This window comes from Meriones unguiculatus, chromosome 2, assembly GCF_030254825.1.
Source record: "Meriones unguiculatus strain TT.TT164.6M chromosome 2, Bangor_MerUng_6.1, whole genome shotgun sequence".
Lineage (NCBI taxonomy): Eukaryota > Metazoa > Chordata > Mammalia > Rodentia > Muridae > Meriones > Meriones unguiculatus.
The window spans coordinates 165,563,893-165,579,396 of record NC_083350.1 but is presented as its reverse complement, the minus strand read 5'-3'; the positions used below and the strand labels follow the sequence as shown (position 1 = coordinate 165,579,396).

Sequence of the window (15,504 nt, the reverse complement as noted above, 5' to 3'; positions counted from 1 at the left end):
AAGGGACTGTTTGTAGTGGAGGGAAGGGAAAACTGCAGTCAGGATGTAAGGTATAAAAGAAGGATAAAAGTTAAGGGGGGAAAATGTTTGGGGCCAACTAGATAGCTCAGTCATTAAAGAAACCTACTGCCAGGCCTGACGACCAAGTACACACACACACACACACACACACACACACACACACGGGGGTGGGAGGTGGAGAAGGAAGGGAGGATGGATAAAGCTATGGGCAGATAGCAACATGGACTGATAAATTAGTTTCATCTGTCTGTTTACCTCGTGCTATCAAAAGAATTAGAGAAAAAAAAACACCTGTCCTTGATTATGTTCTTAGCACTAAAGCTAGGCTCTTCCATCTGGTGGTCAAATGTGGCAATTACAGGCAATACAGAGCAGTCCACAGTGCGGGAGCAATGGGAAAACCAGCCCTTCTACAGCTGCCAAACCAGCAAGTGCTTTAGCTTCTAATGAGTCTTAGACTGCTGTCCTCTGTGGCAGGCAGAGGAGAGATTATTTTCTAGTCAAATAACTCAATAGTTACTTCATTAATACAATTTAAGAGTATCATTGGGAATTTAACACATACATATGATTTCTTTTCCTCCATTAGCAGAAAACATTAATTTTTGTTGATCCATTTATTTGACATATAAAATGTCTAAGAACTTGCTACTTGCTATATGTAGCATCCTTCTTACTAATGAGCTGTTTTAAAAGGTTATAGAAAAGAGATTCACTTGGAGTCCATCTGGGGAATAGCACTGTCTTCAGTAAAATGGTCTTTGCTACAAAGCTTTTTTAAGCAAATGGCTTAGATAACACTGAGTGACTTAGATCTTCATTGTGACAGTTTAAGAAATTATCCAAAAAGCTAATGCCAAGCATTGTAACACACACACACACACACACACACACACACACACACACGAGATGGTAGATGAGCTTGATTGTAACAATGATTTTCATTTTATCTATGTGTCAAAGTTTCATGTACAACTTACATGTACAACTACATCAGTCATCTCTTAGTAAAGCTGGAGAAGAGTGACATCATATAAATAAGGCCATTTCTGCACAATACGGTATTCTGTAAACGTGTATGAACTGGTGTCAGTTTTCACGTGTTTGTGTAAGGTATGTACATGTTTACATTGGTGTGTGCACGTCTGGTGGCCAGAGGTAAATAATGTCAGTGTCTTCCTCAATCACTTTCCACCTCATTCTATGAGGGTCCCTCACTGAATCTAGAGCTCATCCCTTCAGCTACACTGGCTGTCTAGCAAGCTCCAGGAACCACCTGTCTCCATGCCCCATGGAGCTGGGGTTACAGGTGTGCTGGGGTTACAGATGTGCACTGCCACGCCCACCTTTAATGTGGGCCCTGGAGTTCTAAATTCAGTTTTTAAGATTGTGCGACAGGCAGATTACTAACCAAGCCATCTCCCCTTCCCCACTTTCAGTCTTTTGAAAGAGATAACTTTTCCCTCTGCAAGCACTGGTACTCTCACATTTGTCTTTTTTTCCCCTTAGAATGGGCAGTCGAATACATGTCTATCCAAATGGATCCTTAGCTATTGGACTGGTGACAGAAAAAGATGGTGGTGACTACTTATGTGTGGCAAGAAACAAAATGGGAGATGATCTGATCCTGATGCATGTCCGCCTAAGATTGACACCTGCCAAAATTGAACACAAGCAGCATTTTAAGAAGCAAGTGCTCTATGGAAAAGATTTCCAAGTTGACTGCAAGGCTTCTGGCTCCCCTGTGCCTGAGGTTTCCTGGAGTTTGCCTGATGGAACAGTGATCAACAATGCAGTGCAAGCTGATGACAATGGCCACAGGACCAAGAGGTACACACTTTTCCACAATGGAACCTTGTATTTCAACAAAGTTGGGATTGCAGAGGAAGGAGATTATATTTGCTACGCCCAGAACACCTTAGGGAAAGATGAAATGAAAGTCCACCTAACAGTTGTAACAACCATTCCACGAATAAAGCAAAGCTACAAGACCAACATGAGGATCAAGGCTGGAGACACAGCTGTTCTTGACTGTGAGGTCACTGGGGAACCCAAGCCAAATGTATTTTGGTTGCTGCCTTCCAACAACGTTATTTCATTCTCCAAAGACAGGTACATATTTCATGCCAATGGAACTTTATTCATTAATAAATTGAAGCCTCTTGACTCTGGGGAGTATGTGTGTGTGGCTCGGAATCCTAGCGGGGATGACACTAAAATGTACAAACTGGACATTGTCTCTAAGCCTCCAATAATCAATGGTCTGTACACAAACAAAACTTTTATCAAAGCCTCAGCTGTTCGGCACTCCAAAAAATACCTTGACTGCAGAGCAGATGGGATTCCACCTCCCCAAATCATGTGGATTATGCCAGGCAATATTTTCCTCACAGCTCCATACTATGGAAGCAGAATCACAGTCCATAAAAATGGAACCTTGGAAATTAGGAATATCAGGCTTTCTGACTCAGCAGATTTCATCTGTGTGGCTCGGAACGAAGGAGGGGAGAGTATGTTGGTGGTGCAGCTGGAAGTCCTGGAAATGCCAAGAAGGCCAACATTCAGAAACCCATTCAATGAAAAAGTAGTTGCTCAAGTTGGCAAGTCCGCAGCACTGAACTGCTTTGCAGATGGGAACCCACCACCTGAAATAATTTGGATTTTACCTGATGGCACACGATTTTCTAATAGACCACAAAATTCCCCATACCTGATAGCAAGCAATGGTTCTCTCATCATTTATAAAGCGACTCGGGACAAGTCAGGAAAGTATCGCTGCGCAGCTAGAAATAATGTTGGCTATATCGAGAAACTCATCTTACTAGAAATTGGGCAGAAGCCAGTTATTCTGACATACGCATTGGGGATGGTAAAAAGTGTCAGTGGGGAAACTCTATCACTGCACTGTGTGTCTGATGGCATCCCGAAGCCAAATGTCAAATGGACTACACCAAGTGGCCATATAATAGACAGACCCCAAGCTGATAGAAAATACATACTGCATGAAAATGGCACACTGGTCATCAAAGAAACAACAGTCTATGACAGAGGAAATTATATCTGTAAGGCTGAAAACAGTGTTGGGCAGGCAGTGATTACTGTTCCAGTGATGGTAGTGGCCTACCCTCCCCGAATTATAAACCGCCCACCCAGGCGCATGCTCAGAAGGACAGGAGAAGCAATGCAGCTCCACTGTGTGGCCCTGGGAGTCCCCAAGCCAGGAATCACCTGGGAGAGGCCAGGACAGTCCCTGTCCTCCAAGGCAACAGAAAGAAAAACCCATGGAAGTGAGGTGCTTCACCCACAAGGCACCCTGGTCATTCAGAACCTCCAAACCTCAGATTCTGGAGTCTATAAATGCACAGCACAGAACCTACTTGGCACTGATTATGCAACAACTTACATTCAAGTACTCTGACAGGAAGTAAAACTAAAAGTGAACAAAGTCAACATCTGAAGAGTTTATTTTTTCTTTTTTGGAAGAAGTTTAATCAAAGGCAGCCATAGGCATGTAAATGAATCTGAATACATTTACAGTATTAAATTTACAATGGACATGCAAAAGAGACTTGGAAATAAATGCATTATGAACTGATACCGAGTTTCTATGGATTTCAACGCAAACTCTTAACTTAAGGCACTTTGATTTTGCCAACAAATAACAAACATTAACAGAAAACAATCCACCACAAAATAACAAATGGCTAATGCACCTGGATTTTCAGTAAAGAGACCTTTCAAAGCTCACTATCAGTTGCCAGCTGCCTAGTGTCCATCTTCTACCAATGCTACAAAAAAATTGCACTCCGAATGGAAACAATGGGAAAGGTTAAATTTGCAGACTATGTAAATCTTAATGTACAAATATTTTGTCACTGGTTTATAAACATTTTGATAAAATCTACAGAAAACAAGAACTGAGTGTTTTGATTATGATTATTAGTTTACCATTTGTTCACACTGGAAATTCTCGTTGTTTTCACACCTGCATTAAAACAAAACAAATACAGCTTTTCTCCATGTTCAGGGCAGGCTCATGCTCGCCCATCAGGAAGTGTAGAAAGGGTTTCACATTTGTCTATACCCTTGTCATCCTGAAAATGCTTAATGGGTTCAATGAAACTTCTTTATAGCTTTAAAAGCTAGATCAGGCACCCCATGGTTTGGAGCCATTTATAAGAAAAATTTTCTAAGGAGGAATCAGTCCAAGGGTCTAGACCTCAGGTATAATAAAGTTTCATTGTATTTAAAAGGTGAATGTTGTTTTTTATGATTCACTGTACTTACATTACATGTTTAATTCAAACCAAATATTTATGAGGGTATCATATGCTTTACCTGTTTTATTCTAAAATCTGGGATTTTCTATAATTTCTCTGGCTCCTGTACAAATATTCGTCTATTTATGAGCTACAGGAGCCTTGTAAAAAAAAAAAAAAAAAAAAAAAAGCAAGCCACCGTAAGTCTTACTCAGTTAGCTTAGAACACTAAAACCAAGAGCTTTGTAAGAGCTTTGTTAGCTTGTGCCAAACAATCATTTCAGACTTGATTTCATTGTGTCTCCATCATGCTTTCTTTTGGGCCCTGCCTCAGACGTGAGCTGACTGCAGTTAGCATATGGCTGCCAGAGGTCAAATGATACCCACTGTAGAGTGATCTCCCTCCACTTTTGGATGAGAAAGGGTACATAAATGAAGAAATACAACCCTATAAGGAATCACCTTAAAACATAACACATATGTTAAGGAATTATTATAGCAAGAAATGGTGGTCAGTATACCCAATTCCATCAGATTTCAAGATCTGATATTTAATAGGAGCTGGGGTGTTCATCTTAAGATAATTTCTTATCTTCAACCTACTAAGAAAACCACAAGGTTCTGCAGTAGGACTTTTCTTTATGTCCATTTTAACGCCAACCACATGCATTTGATTTGAAAGTAAAAACACCTCTCAGAATGCAGAATTAAGTGTCAGTAAACATAAAAAATAAAATTTAAAATCCTAATTGCTTTCCTTATAACACACAAGGGAAAAAGAGCTCTAGGTTTTAACTCAGCTCCCACAGCATTTCAAAACTAGAGGGTTTCAGCATGACTTACCTTCCTCATTTGAACAAACAAAACAAACAGCAACAAAGGTAGAACCAGACCCTTCATGTGCAAAATGACTGGTAAATTAACTTCCACAAAGTGTAAACTGCATACAAATGCTATGCAATTACCACGCTCATTCTGCTGTTGGCAACACTGAGCTACAAAGAAAGATGGTTCCAACTGAAACTGGAATTTTAACTCTCAATAATCACTGAATAATGACCAGAGAGGGCAATCTGACTTGCTCACTAGGCCCAACATTCATACTTCTGTGGTTTTGCCAATGCAGCCATATGCTATATTATTTTGAAGAAAAATAGGATTTGAAGAATGACTCTGGAGAGGAAAGCAAAGCAGACATATGGGACCACTGAAATGTACTGCATTGCATGAAAGCAGATAGAATGTTAACTCAGTGGAAAGAATGGTCTTTAATGTTTGGCAAAGTCTTTCCAGCCCAGAGTAAACACAAAACAAGCAGGCTGGAGGGATATATTTCACAGTGTACAAAGCAGTTCACATGGATGTTGCCATGGCAAAGGAAGCAAACATGTATTTGAGGTCATTTGAATGAGTCAAACTTTGCAATGAGTAACTCACCTAGGAAGATATAAATTATTTATATAATGATCTGCAAAAGAAATTATCTAAAGTTGTACAAGCTACATTTTAAAAAAGTAGTTCTACATGGTTTGCTCTTCATAGACAATCTATTCACAGTATGGTCGACTACATCACATGTAAAATCATATGGCAAAAGAAAATGAACCCAACAAAGAACATGGAGAGATCCCTACATATGTCTTAAAATGCCCTGCAATTTTCACATTCAAAATTTTATGCATCTAATTCTAAAAAAATATTATATGGAATACTCTTAAGTTACACAAACTGATAATAATTTACTTATTTTTCACTCTAATAGGAGCAAATTACCACATACTTGAACAAAGTTAAAATAGTTACTATTTCTTTATAATAAATTTGATGTATAATTTACTTTACTTGTGCTTTTTGCACCGGTTTATAAATACAGTATAAGCAATACACAACCAAGAATGACACCGACATTAATAATTAAATTCAAAATTGCAAATACTTACCATACAAAATTAACAGCAAGTACACCTTTGACGAATACCAGAGCCTTCTGGACTGCGGGGCCAGATTCTGCGCACTGTGGAATCTAAGACCAGTTGTGAGATTTTTTTTTTTTTTCTCAAGTTGGCATGAGGTTCAGAAGAACCAGAACTGGACAGTTATTTTTACCAAAACTGGCAGTAAGTAAATGGGCTGATTCCACTGTGGTTCTTCCGGCCTCCAGTAGTTCTATGTTGTACCTTCACGGAGGATCTGGTTGAAGATTTTGCCACCGGAAACAAATCTGAGTGCAGCTACCTCTAAGAGGCTCCCACATCTGCCAGGGTGGCTCTCGCAGAAGCCCTGAAGAAGCGGAAGTACTAAGCAACAATCTGTTTCAGCACCTTTGGACCACAACAGAAGCAAAGCAAAGTCCTTCATAAACGTGAACAAAGTCTATAAAGTGCTTATGAAATGATTCGCATTTCAAATTAAAGTGATGCAAATAAGTGTCCACCCCACCATCACAGGTGAGTAAGAAGTGAATGCGTCACACTCCTGGGAGACCTGCCACATCTTTCAAATCAGTAGTTTGGTCCACCGCAGGTTTAAAAAAAAATCGTTAATGGATACATAAATATTTAAACCTACCATAATTCATTCTTTATGTAAATATGAGATAAAAAAGCACCAGTTTCAAAAGGTCTGCTACCATACTATCTGGAGTAGGCCTACATGATCCACATTTTTAAAACCTACTTTAAATATGATAAAACCAAACCACAACTTCTCTATATATTTAAATACCTCTGCATGAAATGTAGCATAAAATATAGGAAAATATAAATAAATCAAAGACCAAAGGAGACTTCTTATGAGGACTACTAAATCTGATTTTGTTTTTCAGTGCAAACATAAACTTCGTGTCTTCTCTTCCGGATTCAGAAGTGTGAAGGATGTGCACAGGGGGTCACTCCTTGCTGTGGCTGGTTACCTAATAGAAAAACAGAGTTCATCGTTACAGGTCTGTACTTGTGCTGCAGATAATGCTTTCTCTCTGGTGTTCCTCTCAGTCACAGCTTTATGTATGGGAGGACAGCTCAACCGGCTAGACCCTGGGGATCAGTAGCCACGCAGTGTGACCAGATGTAGAGAGAACAGCTCTATCTGAGAGTCTCAGATCTGCTAACACAGCGCCTCAGGAACACAGAAGCCGATTCACAAGTGTTCAAGAGCTGTCATCCAGCCTGTGGCAGGCAGCAGAGCAAGCAGACATGCTCGTCACACTGGCGGGCCATACACAACTCCCGAGTACTGATTTATAAACACTAATTTTAACTCTAGAATATCATTATATGTCATTGTTCTAATCACAGATTATTTAGGAAAAAAAATTGATTTTACTTGATGTAACCAAAATTAAGAGAGGATACAAGAACAGAAAACATATACAGTTTCAGGTTTGGAGATTCAAAAAAAATTCTCATGTACGTATTCACTGAACATGGTGATGTGTTACATGAAGACACAGACTAGTATACATTGCATGTTGAAGACCAAATAAAATAAACAAAAATCAAGATAGTAAGTATGACTGGCAGAGACACCGAGGAGTGGGGGAGGAGGCATTCTCTCTGTCAAGAAACCCACATGCAGAGCAGGCAGGCAGGCAAAAAGGCAATGCATGCCACCCTCAGCCACAAATGGATGCCATGCCACTCCTGCAAGAAATGGACTTCACTCTGCAACTTGGAAACACCGAATCCGAAAGCCCGGGGAACCCTGTCTCCTTCCGTTGCACAGCTGGAAAAACGTGACCCAACCAATAATGGCCACACTGGCTTAGAATCCCTGACTCCAGACCACTTTGTTTCACAGCACAGGGTGCTCATTCCAGTTTCTAAAATGTCCTGCAACTCTAGCACAGAGGTGACCTAAGTTAAGGGCAAAGGCTGAACTTCCCCTCGGTCATTTCCGGCTCTATAAGAACAACACCTGCACATGGAACTGTGGTCAAATGGTGGAACATGTTCTTGGCACACAGGAAGCCCTGGGCTCTACCCTTAGCACCATAAAACAAAACAAACAAACCAAGGATAGGGTGGAAGGGAGTTAGCTATGCTTTGGCTATGTCACATAGAAGCAATAGGACACTATTAAATTTAAGGAAAAATGATGGCTTTTCCAGGCAAAGAAAAAGTAAATCCAAAAACTAGTTAAAACTAGGCAAAGCAAAACACCTTGGGCTAAACCGAACATGAAAAAGATGTATGCATGTATGTATGTATGTATGTATGTATGTATGTATGCACGTATGTATGTTTGCATGTACGTACGTGCATATGGATGGATGGAGGCGTGTAACAAAGCAGTCAAATAAACAGAGGCTATCAACTTGACTGTGGGGTACTGGAGAGGTTTAACAGAGGGTAGCTGAGAAGTTAGACAAAGAAAGGAAGGAAGGAAAGCGATGTAATTCTATTTCAAAACCATTTTTAAATGGCTCCGAGGAAACTGCGGTTGTTGAGGGGTCACCGCTGTCCTGGGCTTGGGGCCGCTGACTTCCAGGGCTCCACGTGAGACAGGTACTTACTAGAAAGCTGCTTCTGGAGCTGTCGCACCAGGGCGGCTGTCTGTTGCTGTTGCTGGGTCTGCTGCAAGCCTTGCCTGGGGAACTGCAATTGCAACAAGGGGAAGGATGAATCAGCCACCACGCGACACAAGGCACAGGCTGCACCATGGGCCGTCTAATGCACTTTCACATGCTTTAAGAGAAAAGGGTCATGCTTGGTGTGAATAAACTTGTTTTTGTCTATGGCACACCTCATTTTACAGCTGGTAAGTAGTGCTGTCCAGGTAGGCACTTGCTTGGCATTTATTTTTAGAGTCTTCATGAAGAGGTCCACATTACCCTGTCATCTTACTTTTCACCAGCGGGAGGCGGGCTCTAATAGCCTGAGTCCCTCTTATTGGCAAGATGAAAGCTCTCTGGTGTGGAGATCCACCCATGCCAACAGAGCCCACGGGCAGAACAAAGCCTGTGAGGTGAAACATGTGCTAGTGTGACCACAGCTGGGCCATGACCTCCACCTGACAGCCATGGCAGCATGAGCTGAGCTGGACACCAAGAGCTCTCAGAATGTATGTACGGGGTTTTCTCCCAGCACTGGAAGTACAAAACGAGTAACTCATGGCCCAGTTCTTTCCATCAAGCTCACGCAAGAAACCCTGGCTGCTGTTCTAGGGTGGAGGGGACTGGTCAGTGTCTGGTAGTAGAAAAGTTCTTTTTTATTAGAGTCACCAGTCATACCGTGTCGCTTCTTAACTGCGGGTGTCAGAATGCTGCCCAGAAACAACTGGGATGCTCTGATACAAGCCTCCCTTAGTCATACACAAAGAACTGGCTGTTTTCCGTTTACCTCATTCTGTGCTGCGTTTGTCCGTCTACCTGCATGGAAGGCAATGAGCAGGCTGCCACAGCACCCTAGAGAGAACCCCAAGAGACGGAAGGGTAGGAGCAGAACCAGGCTAGGAAGGAGAACAGTAAAAACTTTGCTTTATTTTTTTGTCAGCTTCTTCCCCAGTGGCTCTCGGCTGGCTAACCATATCTAAGGCAGGAAGGCCCAGGCTCTTCCACAGGGGTTCCTCGCTCTCTCCACCTCTCCTCTTCTCCCTCCACTAGGCTGAGAGGTCTGTGCCTGTAATACATCTGAGTTGCTTTTCCTTCATTGGCCTCCCCGCTGTGATGAGTTTTTAAAAAGACCACTCTCAACGTGAATGCAACATGATTCCGTCTTCTCTGGAGATCCTCGGTATGACTGAAAGTAGCCCGCGACCATAAGTAGTATAGGAAATAAAAATACAGAATGCATAGCTAAATGTGAATTTCAGATAGGCAATGAGTCATTTTATTTCACTGATTACTTAATATTTCGCGTCACAAATACTGCATTTTGTGCAAACAGTCGAACAGAAGATTTAGGACCACACTAATGGCGAACTGCCTGCCTGAAATTCAAATTTAACTGGAAAGTCTAATTGAGATGACACTGCCAAGGTGACTCTTACATGCAAATGACACACAACGCTGATAAGCCAGTTCCAACAGCAACCCTTTCCACATACAGTTCTGAGAAAGCAGAATAGAAATCATTCCTTTGTATAGAGAATTCAGTAAGGCAAGTGCTTTGTTTTTTTAATTTAACTGTTTCTATGCTTATCCAGAATCCTATTTATCAGTTCTTCTCTGCGCCATGCACTGTGGTAGGCATTATAAGTACTTAGAGCCACACTTATTCCTGATGTGGGGGCAACTATTCTAAGTCTGTCTGTCCAGAATGTTTGAGGCAGATGTTCTGGAGTTCATTGTGTGTGAAAAGGTAACCCTCATCATTTCATGTAGGGCTGTATTCTTCCTGCATAAACCACATTTCTGCAATCTAGCGTCCACTTAGATAGCACACATGGGAAGTGCAGAATGTCTGTTCTGGTTAGCTTTTGCTGTTTTTACTCTTACATTTTTCAGAGGTATTTAAATTTGAGCAATGAATAAAAAAAAAACTATGCACTTTTGCTACTACTATTTTCATGATTCAGATGAGAGTTGTGTCATTTGGCTTCTGGATCCTAAGAGATTTCTTAAAACTATCTCAATTTCTCTTAACAGATCATACGGATTCCTTGAGGAAGACCAATACAACCTTTTTGTCTGTGACTGCTGGTCAAAAGTTATAGTAATAATTAACTAAGGCTCCTGTCATGTATATTTTTGAAAGGCAAGATGCAATATACTAGGACCCTACCCTAAATATCAGTGTAGTTTAGGTTACCTAGTTAAGACTGCATAGCGTAAGATGAAAATAACTGACGTAGCTGCACGGTGTGAATATTATTTTTTTAAAAAATAAATGTTGGAAGCAACTTTAAAGAAAAGAGAAGTTAATCTGTCAAATGTAGTCAACAGCAATTTAATCATAACACATGAACTTTAAAAAGAGTGTAAGTCAAGAGCTACAATTATGACAAAGCATGAGACACACACACACATTTCCCCAGAAAAGGCAGGGTCTATTATTAGCTGTCCTTCCTTCGCAGACGACAAATGACACAAGCCTGGACACTAAATTGTCACCTTAACTCACTTAACTGACCTGACGGTTGTGGGCTTTTCTTAACCTTCCACATTCATCTCACAGAAAAGTTTCCTTGTGACATCTTGAAGAGGTGACAATTACTGTCCTAAGGCAGTCTTGAGCTTAAAAACACTTCATTACAGTGATTAACTTAGCCACAGGTATTGATAGTTACTGTCTACCATGTCCCGACTGATAGAGACTGACACAGTGACAGTCAAAAGGCAGTAGATCAAACACCGTCTCTCAGGGCCACTCACATTCAGGCTTTCCAAAATGGGCTCTCCAAATTTCTCTATCTTTTGTTCTCTGTATGGGCTTCAATTGTATCATTAAAAGTAGAAAAGCTATAGGACCTCACTTGGAGACAGAGCCTTTCTAGAGGTAGCCAAACCAAAATGAGCTTATTATAATGGGATCTAAGACAACATGAATGGTATTCTCATAAAAAGTGGAAAATGGTACATTAGTGCAATCAGAATGCCTTGTGAAGGTGAAGCAGAGCTTGGGTACCAAAGACGGGCAGTGCAGAGTGAAACTAGAGCGGAAGTATGGCACAGGCCCTCCCATCCACAAGCAGAAGGGGTCAACGCTGCTGACTCCTGACCTTTCACTTTCAGTTTTCAGAACAACAACAACAAAAAATTCCAACTTTTAAGCCACCTAAGTTCATGTACTTTGTATGACAGTCCTTGCAAATGAACACAACCTCTGAAACTCTTCAGCTGAAATGATCCAGCCACCATATGCTACTTTCCACCTAGACACTGCTGTTGAGCCATTTCCTACGACTCTCAGTAGCCTGGTGGCAAGGAGCATACTCGGGACTTCCATTGTATGCTCCCTAACACCTGACAGGGTGCTGACCTGCTGACCTTTACTGAATGTACCAAATAACTGCTTACTGAATTCCACTGTGACCATCCGCAGACCGGCAGTGGCAGTCACCAGGAGGCTGCTGACTGCTACTTTACTCCTCCCTTCAGGCGGCATGGAGCAGTATCCCAGAGGAGTCCGAGCTCACCACTCCTCAGCCACCTCACCACTCTCTTCTCCAAAGATAGGAACTGAGTGGGAGAGCAGGCCTGAAACTAAAGTCAGATCTGCTAGAGATGTGTATTATGAATAGAAGCCAAGGTGTCTAAAGAATAGTGACCCTAAGTGAAAACAATCCAAAAGGAAATGTAATTTTTTCCCCTTAAAATGGCTGAGGTAGGAGCTGGAGAGATGGCTCAGAGGTTAAGAGCACTGGCTGTTCTTCCAGAGGTCCTGAGCTCAATTCCCAGCAACTACATGATGGCTTATAACCATCTATAATGAGGTCTAGTGCTCTCTTCTGGCATACAGGCACACATTCAGGCAGAACACTGTATAAATAATAAATAAAATAAATCTTTTAAAAATGGCTGAGGTATTGTGCTTTCAGTATTGACATACACAATTAGAAATATTTTCACATTTGTTTTCTATTACAAGAAAACCAAAAGGATGTGTCGAATACATATGAAAATATTTTTTTTTTTCAATGCAGTTTATTCAGGAACATTGAACAATCCTCGGACCCCGGGGAAAGCCAGCCCACAGCTTAAATAGCCTCTGGGTAGCCAACCCAGGCGTGCCACGGGGGCAATGCAGATAGGTCCACATACATAGAAGCAAGCCAGATCCTCGGCCTTAGCCAAATGTGGAGTTGTTCGTGACAGAGAGCACTCACCATCGGGAAGGTGGAAGGCAGAAAATATTTTTAACAGTGGGAGGAATGATTCAGGAACTGAAAGACATGACTACATCCTAATAATAATTTAAAAGTATGGGCGTAACTAGGTGTAGGCACACACCTTTGATCCCAGTACTGGGGAAGCAGAGGCAGGCATATCTCTATTCGTTAGAGGCCAGCCTGTGCTAAATACTGAATTCTAGGACAGCCAGAGTAACATAGCGGGACCCTGTCTCAAAGAGGAAAGCGAAGAGATGGCTAAGTTGATAGACAGATAGATAAATAAATAATAATAAATAAATAAATAACATGTACTAAAGCATACCTAAGAAAGAATTATGATGATGTGAGCATCTCTCAGTATTGACCACTCCCATAACCTCTCATTCTGAAACTGAACACTTGGATTTGAACATTTTAAGCTTCCTACCCAATCCTGAGACTTACATACACATTCTAATTGGTCCCTGTGCTATAAGTCCTGCTTGGATAATTTATGACAGACTGCTCTTGATTGAATCAATACTGTGTTTCTCAGTGAGAATTTAAAGCTTTCTGCCAAATAGAAAAATAAAATAAAACTCCAAATACAGATTTTCATTAAATTTACTATTAATAAAGGCTTATGCCTCTTAAATTACTTTCTCATAAGCATACTTATGAGATAAAACATCATCTTCCATGCTCTGAATTAGTCACTCATTCCTTGGGATGGTAGTATGTTAAGCAAGTGGGAGAAGCACAATATATACCATTAAAAGACACCATCACTGCCTTAGAAATCAGCATTAAATTTGGATCTGAGTATAAAAATGTCACATTCTCTTAGATGAGATACACCTTAAGGCTAGTAAATCAATGACTGCCTACCTGTGCCCTTGCTTTAAACTATAGCTGGGAGGTTTAAGGGAATTTCCACCTCCATCCAACCCCTGGACCTATAAACACAGTTTAGTCACATCCTATATAAAATAACTACTACATTGAAGGCATTTGGTGCTGGCATCCATCAGGAATTATGCAGCATGAGCCATGAACAGAGCAAATGTTATACCTTCAGCAAGTCTTTATATTTCTCAAATATGCTGGTTTGAATGAGAATGGTCTCCATAGGCTTACTACACTTGAGTGCTTGATTCCCAGGTCATGTACTATTTATGAAGAACTAGGAGGTGTGGCCTTGGTGGAGGAGATGTATCACTAGGGTTGGGCTTTGCCATTTCAAAGGCCCATGCCAGGTCCAGTCTCTGCTTCTTGTGTGCAGATGAGATGTGAGCTCTCAGCTACTGCCCTAGCACCACGCCTGCCTACCAGCTGCCATGCTACACATCATGATGGTCATGGACCCACACACAGAAACTGTAGGCAAGCCTCCAATACAGTGCTTTCTTTTGTAATTTGCCTAGGTCATAGTGTCTCCTCATGGCAAAAGAAAAGTAACCAAGACATCATATCATTCTTCCATATGAAATGAAATAAGATTTAGTAACAGACAGAAGAAAATCTCTCATCAACCCCGAAAATAAATCTGATGGAAAAGACAGTCATCCTCCATCACTTTCCACCTTGAGTTTTCTTATGGCTGCTCTCTCAGTGGCCCTAGCACTCACCAATGGCTAGGCTGAAGGGCCAGTGAACTCTAGCATCCTGCTGTCTCCACCTGCCTAGCACTGGAGCTATAAGCACACACGGCTCTCTGTATGTTGTTGCTGGGAATCTCAGGTTCTCACACTTTTATCCCAAGGACTTCCCCAAATGAGTCATTGCATCAGCTCCTAACGCCACCCTTTTTTTTTTTTTTTTAAAAAGTAACAATGACATGTTTTAGAAAGGCAGTTACCTATTTGTGTGACTGGATGTTTAAACTTTCCTTATAAGAAAAAGTACAGATTAAATATGAAGAACTACAGGTAATTTAAATAAAGGAATCTTATTATTTGTGAGGAACATAGCATGTAAATTTCATTTAATTAAATATCTGAATCAAAGATTTAAAAAGTTTAAAATATGCTCTAATTATCATATATTCTATAATAATTGTAGTTCTAAATTTAAAATCTGTGTTTTTAATAAAATAGCATTATACAATCATTTCCTCATTAGCAATTACTACATACAAGGCACCACTCTCAAATTGTTTGTTTTTTTTACATTTAACAGTAAAGGACTCATGTGAATCATAAATCACTAGAAAGGTATAATTACGCCACAGTTACTTCCATTAGTATCACACACACACAATGCTGCTAGCAATAAGAGCCTTACAACATGAGGATCATGGTTTTACCGTAGGAAGGAAGGAGTTGGGATTTTCCCAGCTAGCCACAAATGTTCCGAACACTCAACATGACCTATCTGTAGAAATTCTGGTTTTCTGTCAAAACACCTTCGGAATGCCTTGCTGGGTACAGAAAGAAGACACGGAGACTACTGTTAGAGTTTTGTTTGTCTGACTTAA

At 40.9% G+C, this 15,504-nt stretch overlaps 2 protein-coding genes across 9 annotated transcripts in view; one reads left to right on the top strand and one right to left on the bottom strand.

Annotated features, from left to right (window-relative positions):
- Igsf10 (immunoglobulin superfamily member 10) overlaps positions 1 to 3,938 on the top strand; it is a 30,291-nt gene extending 26,353 nt beyond the window's left edge. For both annotated transcript variants that reach the window (XM_021653817.2, XM_021653805.2), the window contains one exon: positions 1,531 to 3,938. In XM_021653817.2, the coding sequence (XP_021509492.2) occupies positions 1,531 to 3,439 (1,909 nt within the window). In that variant the 3' untranslated portion in view covers positions 3,440 to 3,938. The remainder of the gene's footprint in view (positions 1 to 1,530) is intronic.
- Positions 3,468 to 15,504, bottom strand: part of Med12l (mediator complex subunit 12L) — a 314,509-nt gene continuing 302,472 nt past the window's right edge. For all 7 annotated transcript variants that reach the window (XM_060378349.1, XM_060378355.1, XM_060378351.1 and 4 more), the window contains 2 exons: positions 8,791 to 8,872; positions 3,468 to 7,191 (listed from right to left, as the gene is read on the bottom strand). In XM_060378349.1, the coding sequence (XP_060234332.1) occupies positions 7,139 to 7,191; positions 8,791 to 8,872 (135 nt within the window). In that variant the 3' untranslated portion in view covers positions 3,468 to 7,138. The remainder of the gene's footprint in view (positions 7,192 to 8,790; positions 8,873 to 15,504) is intronic.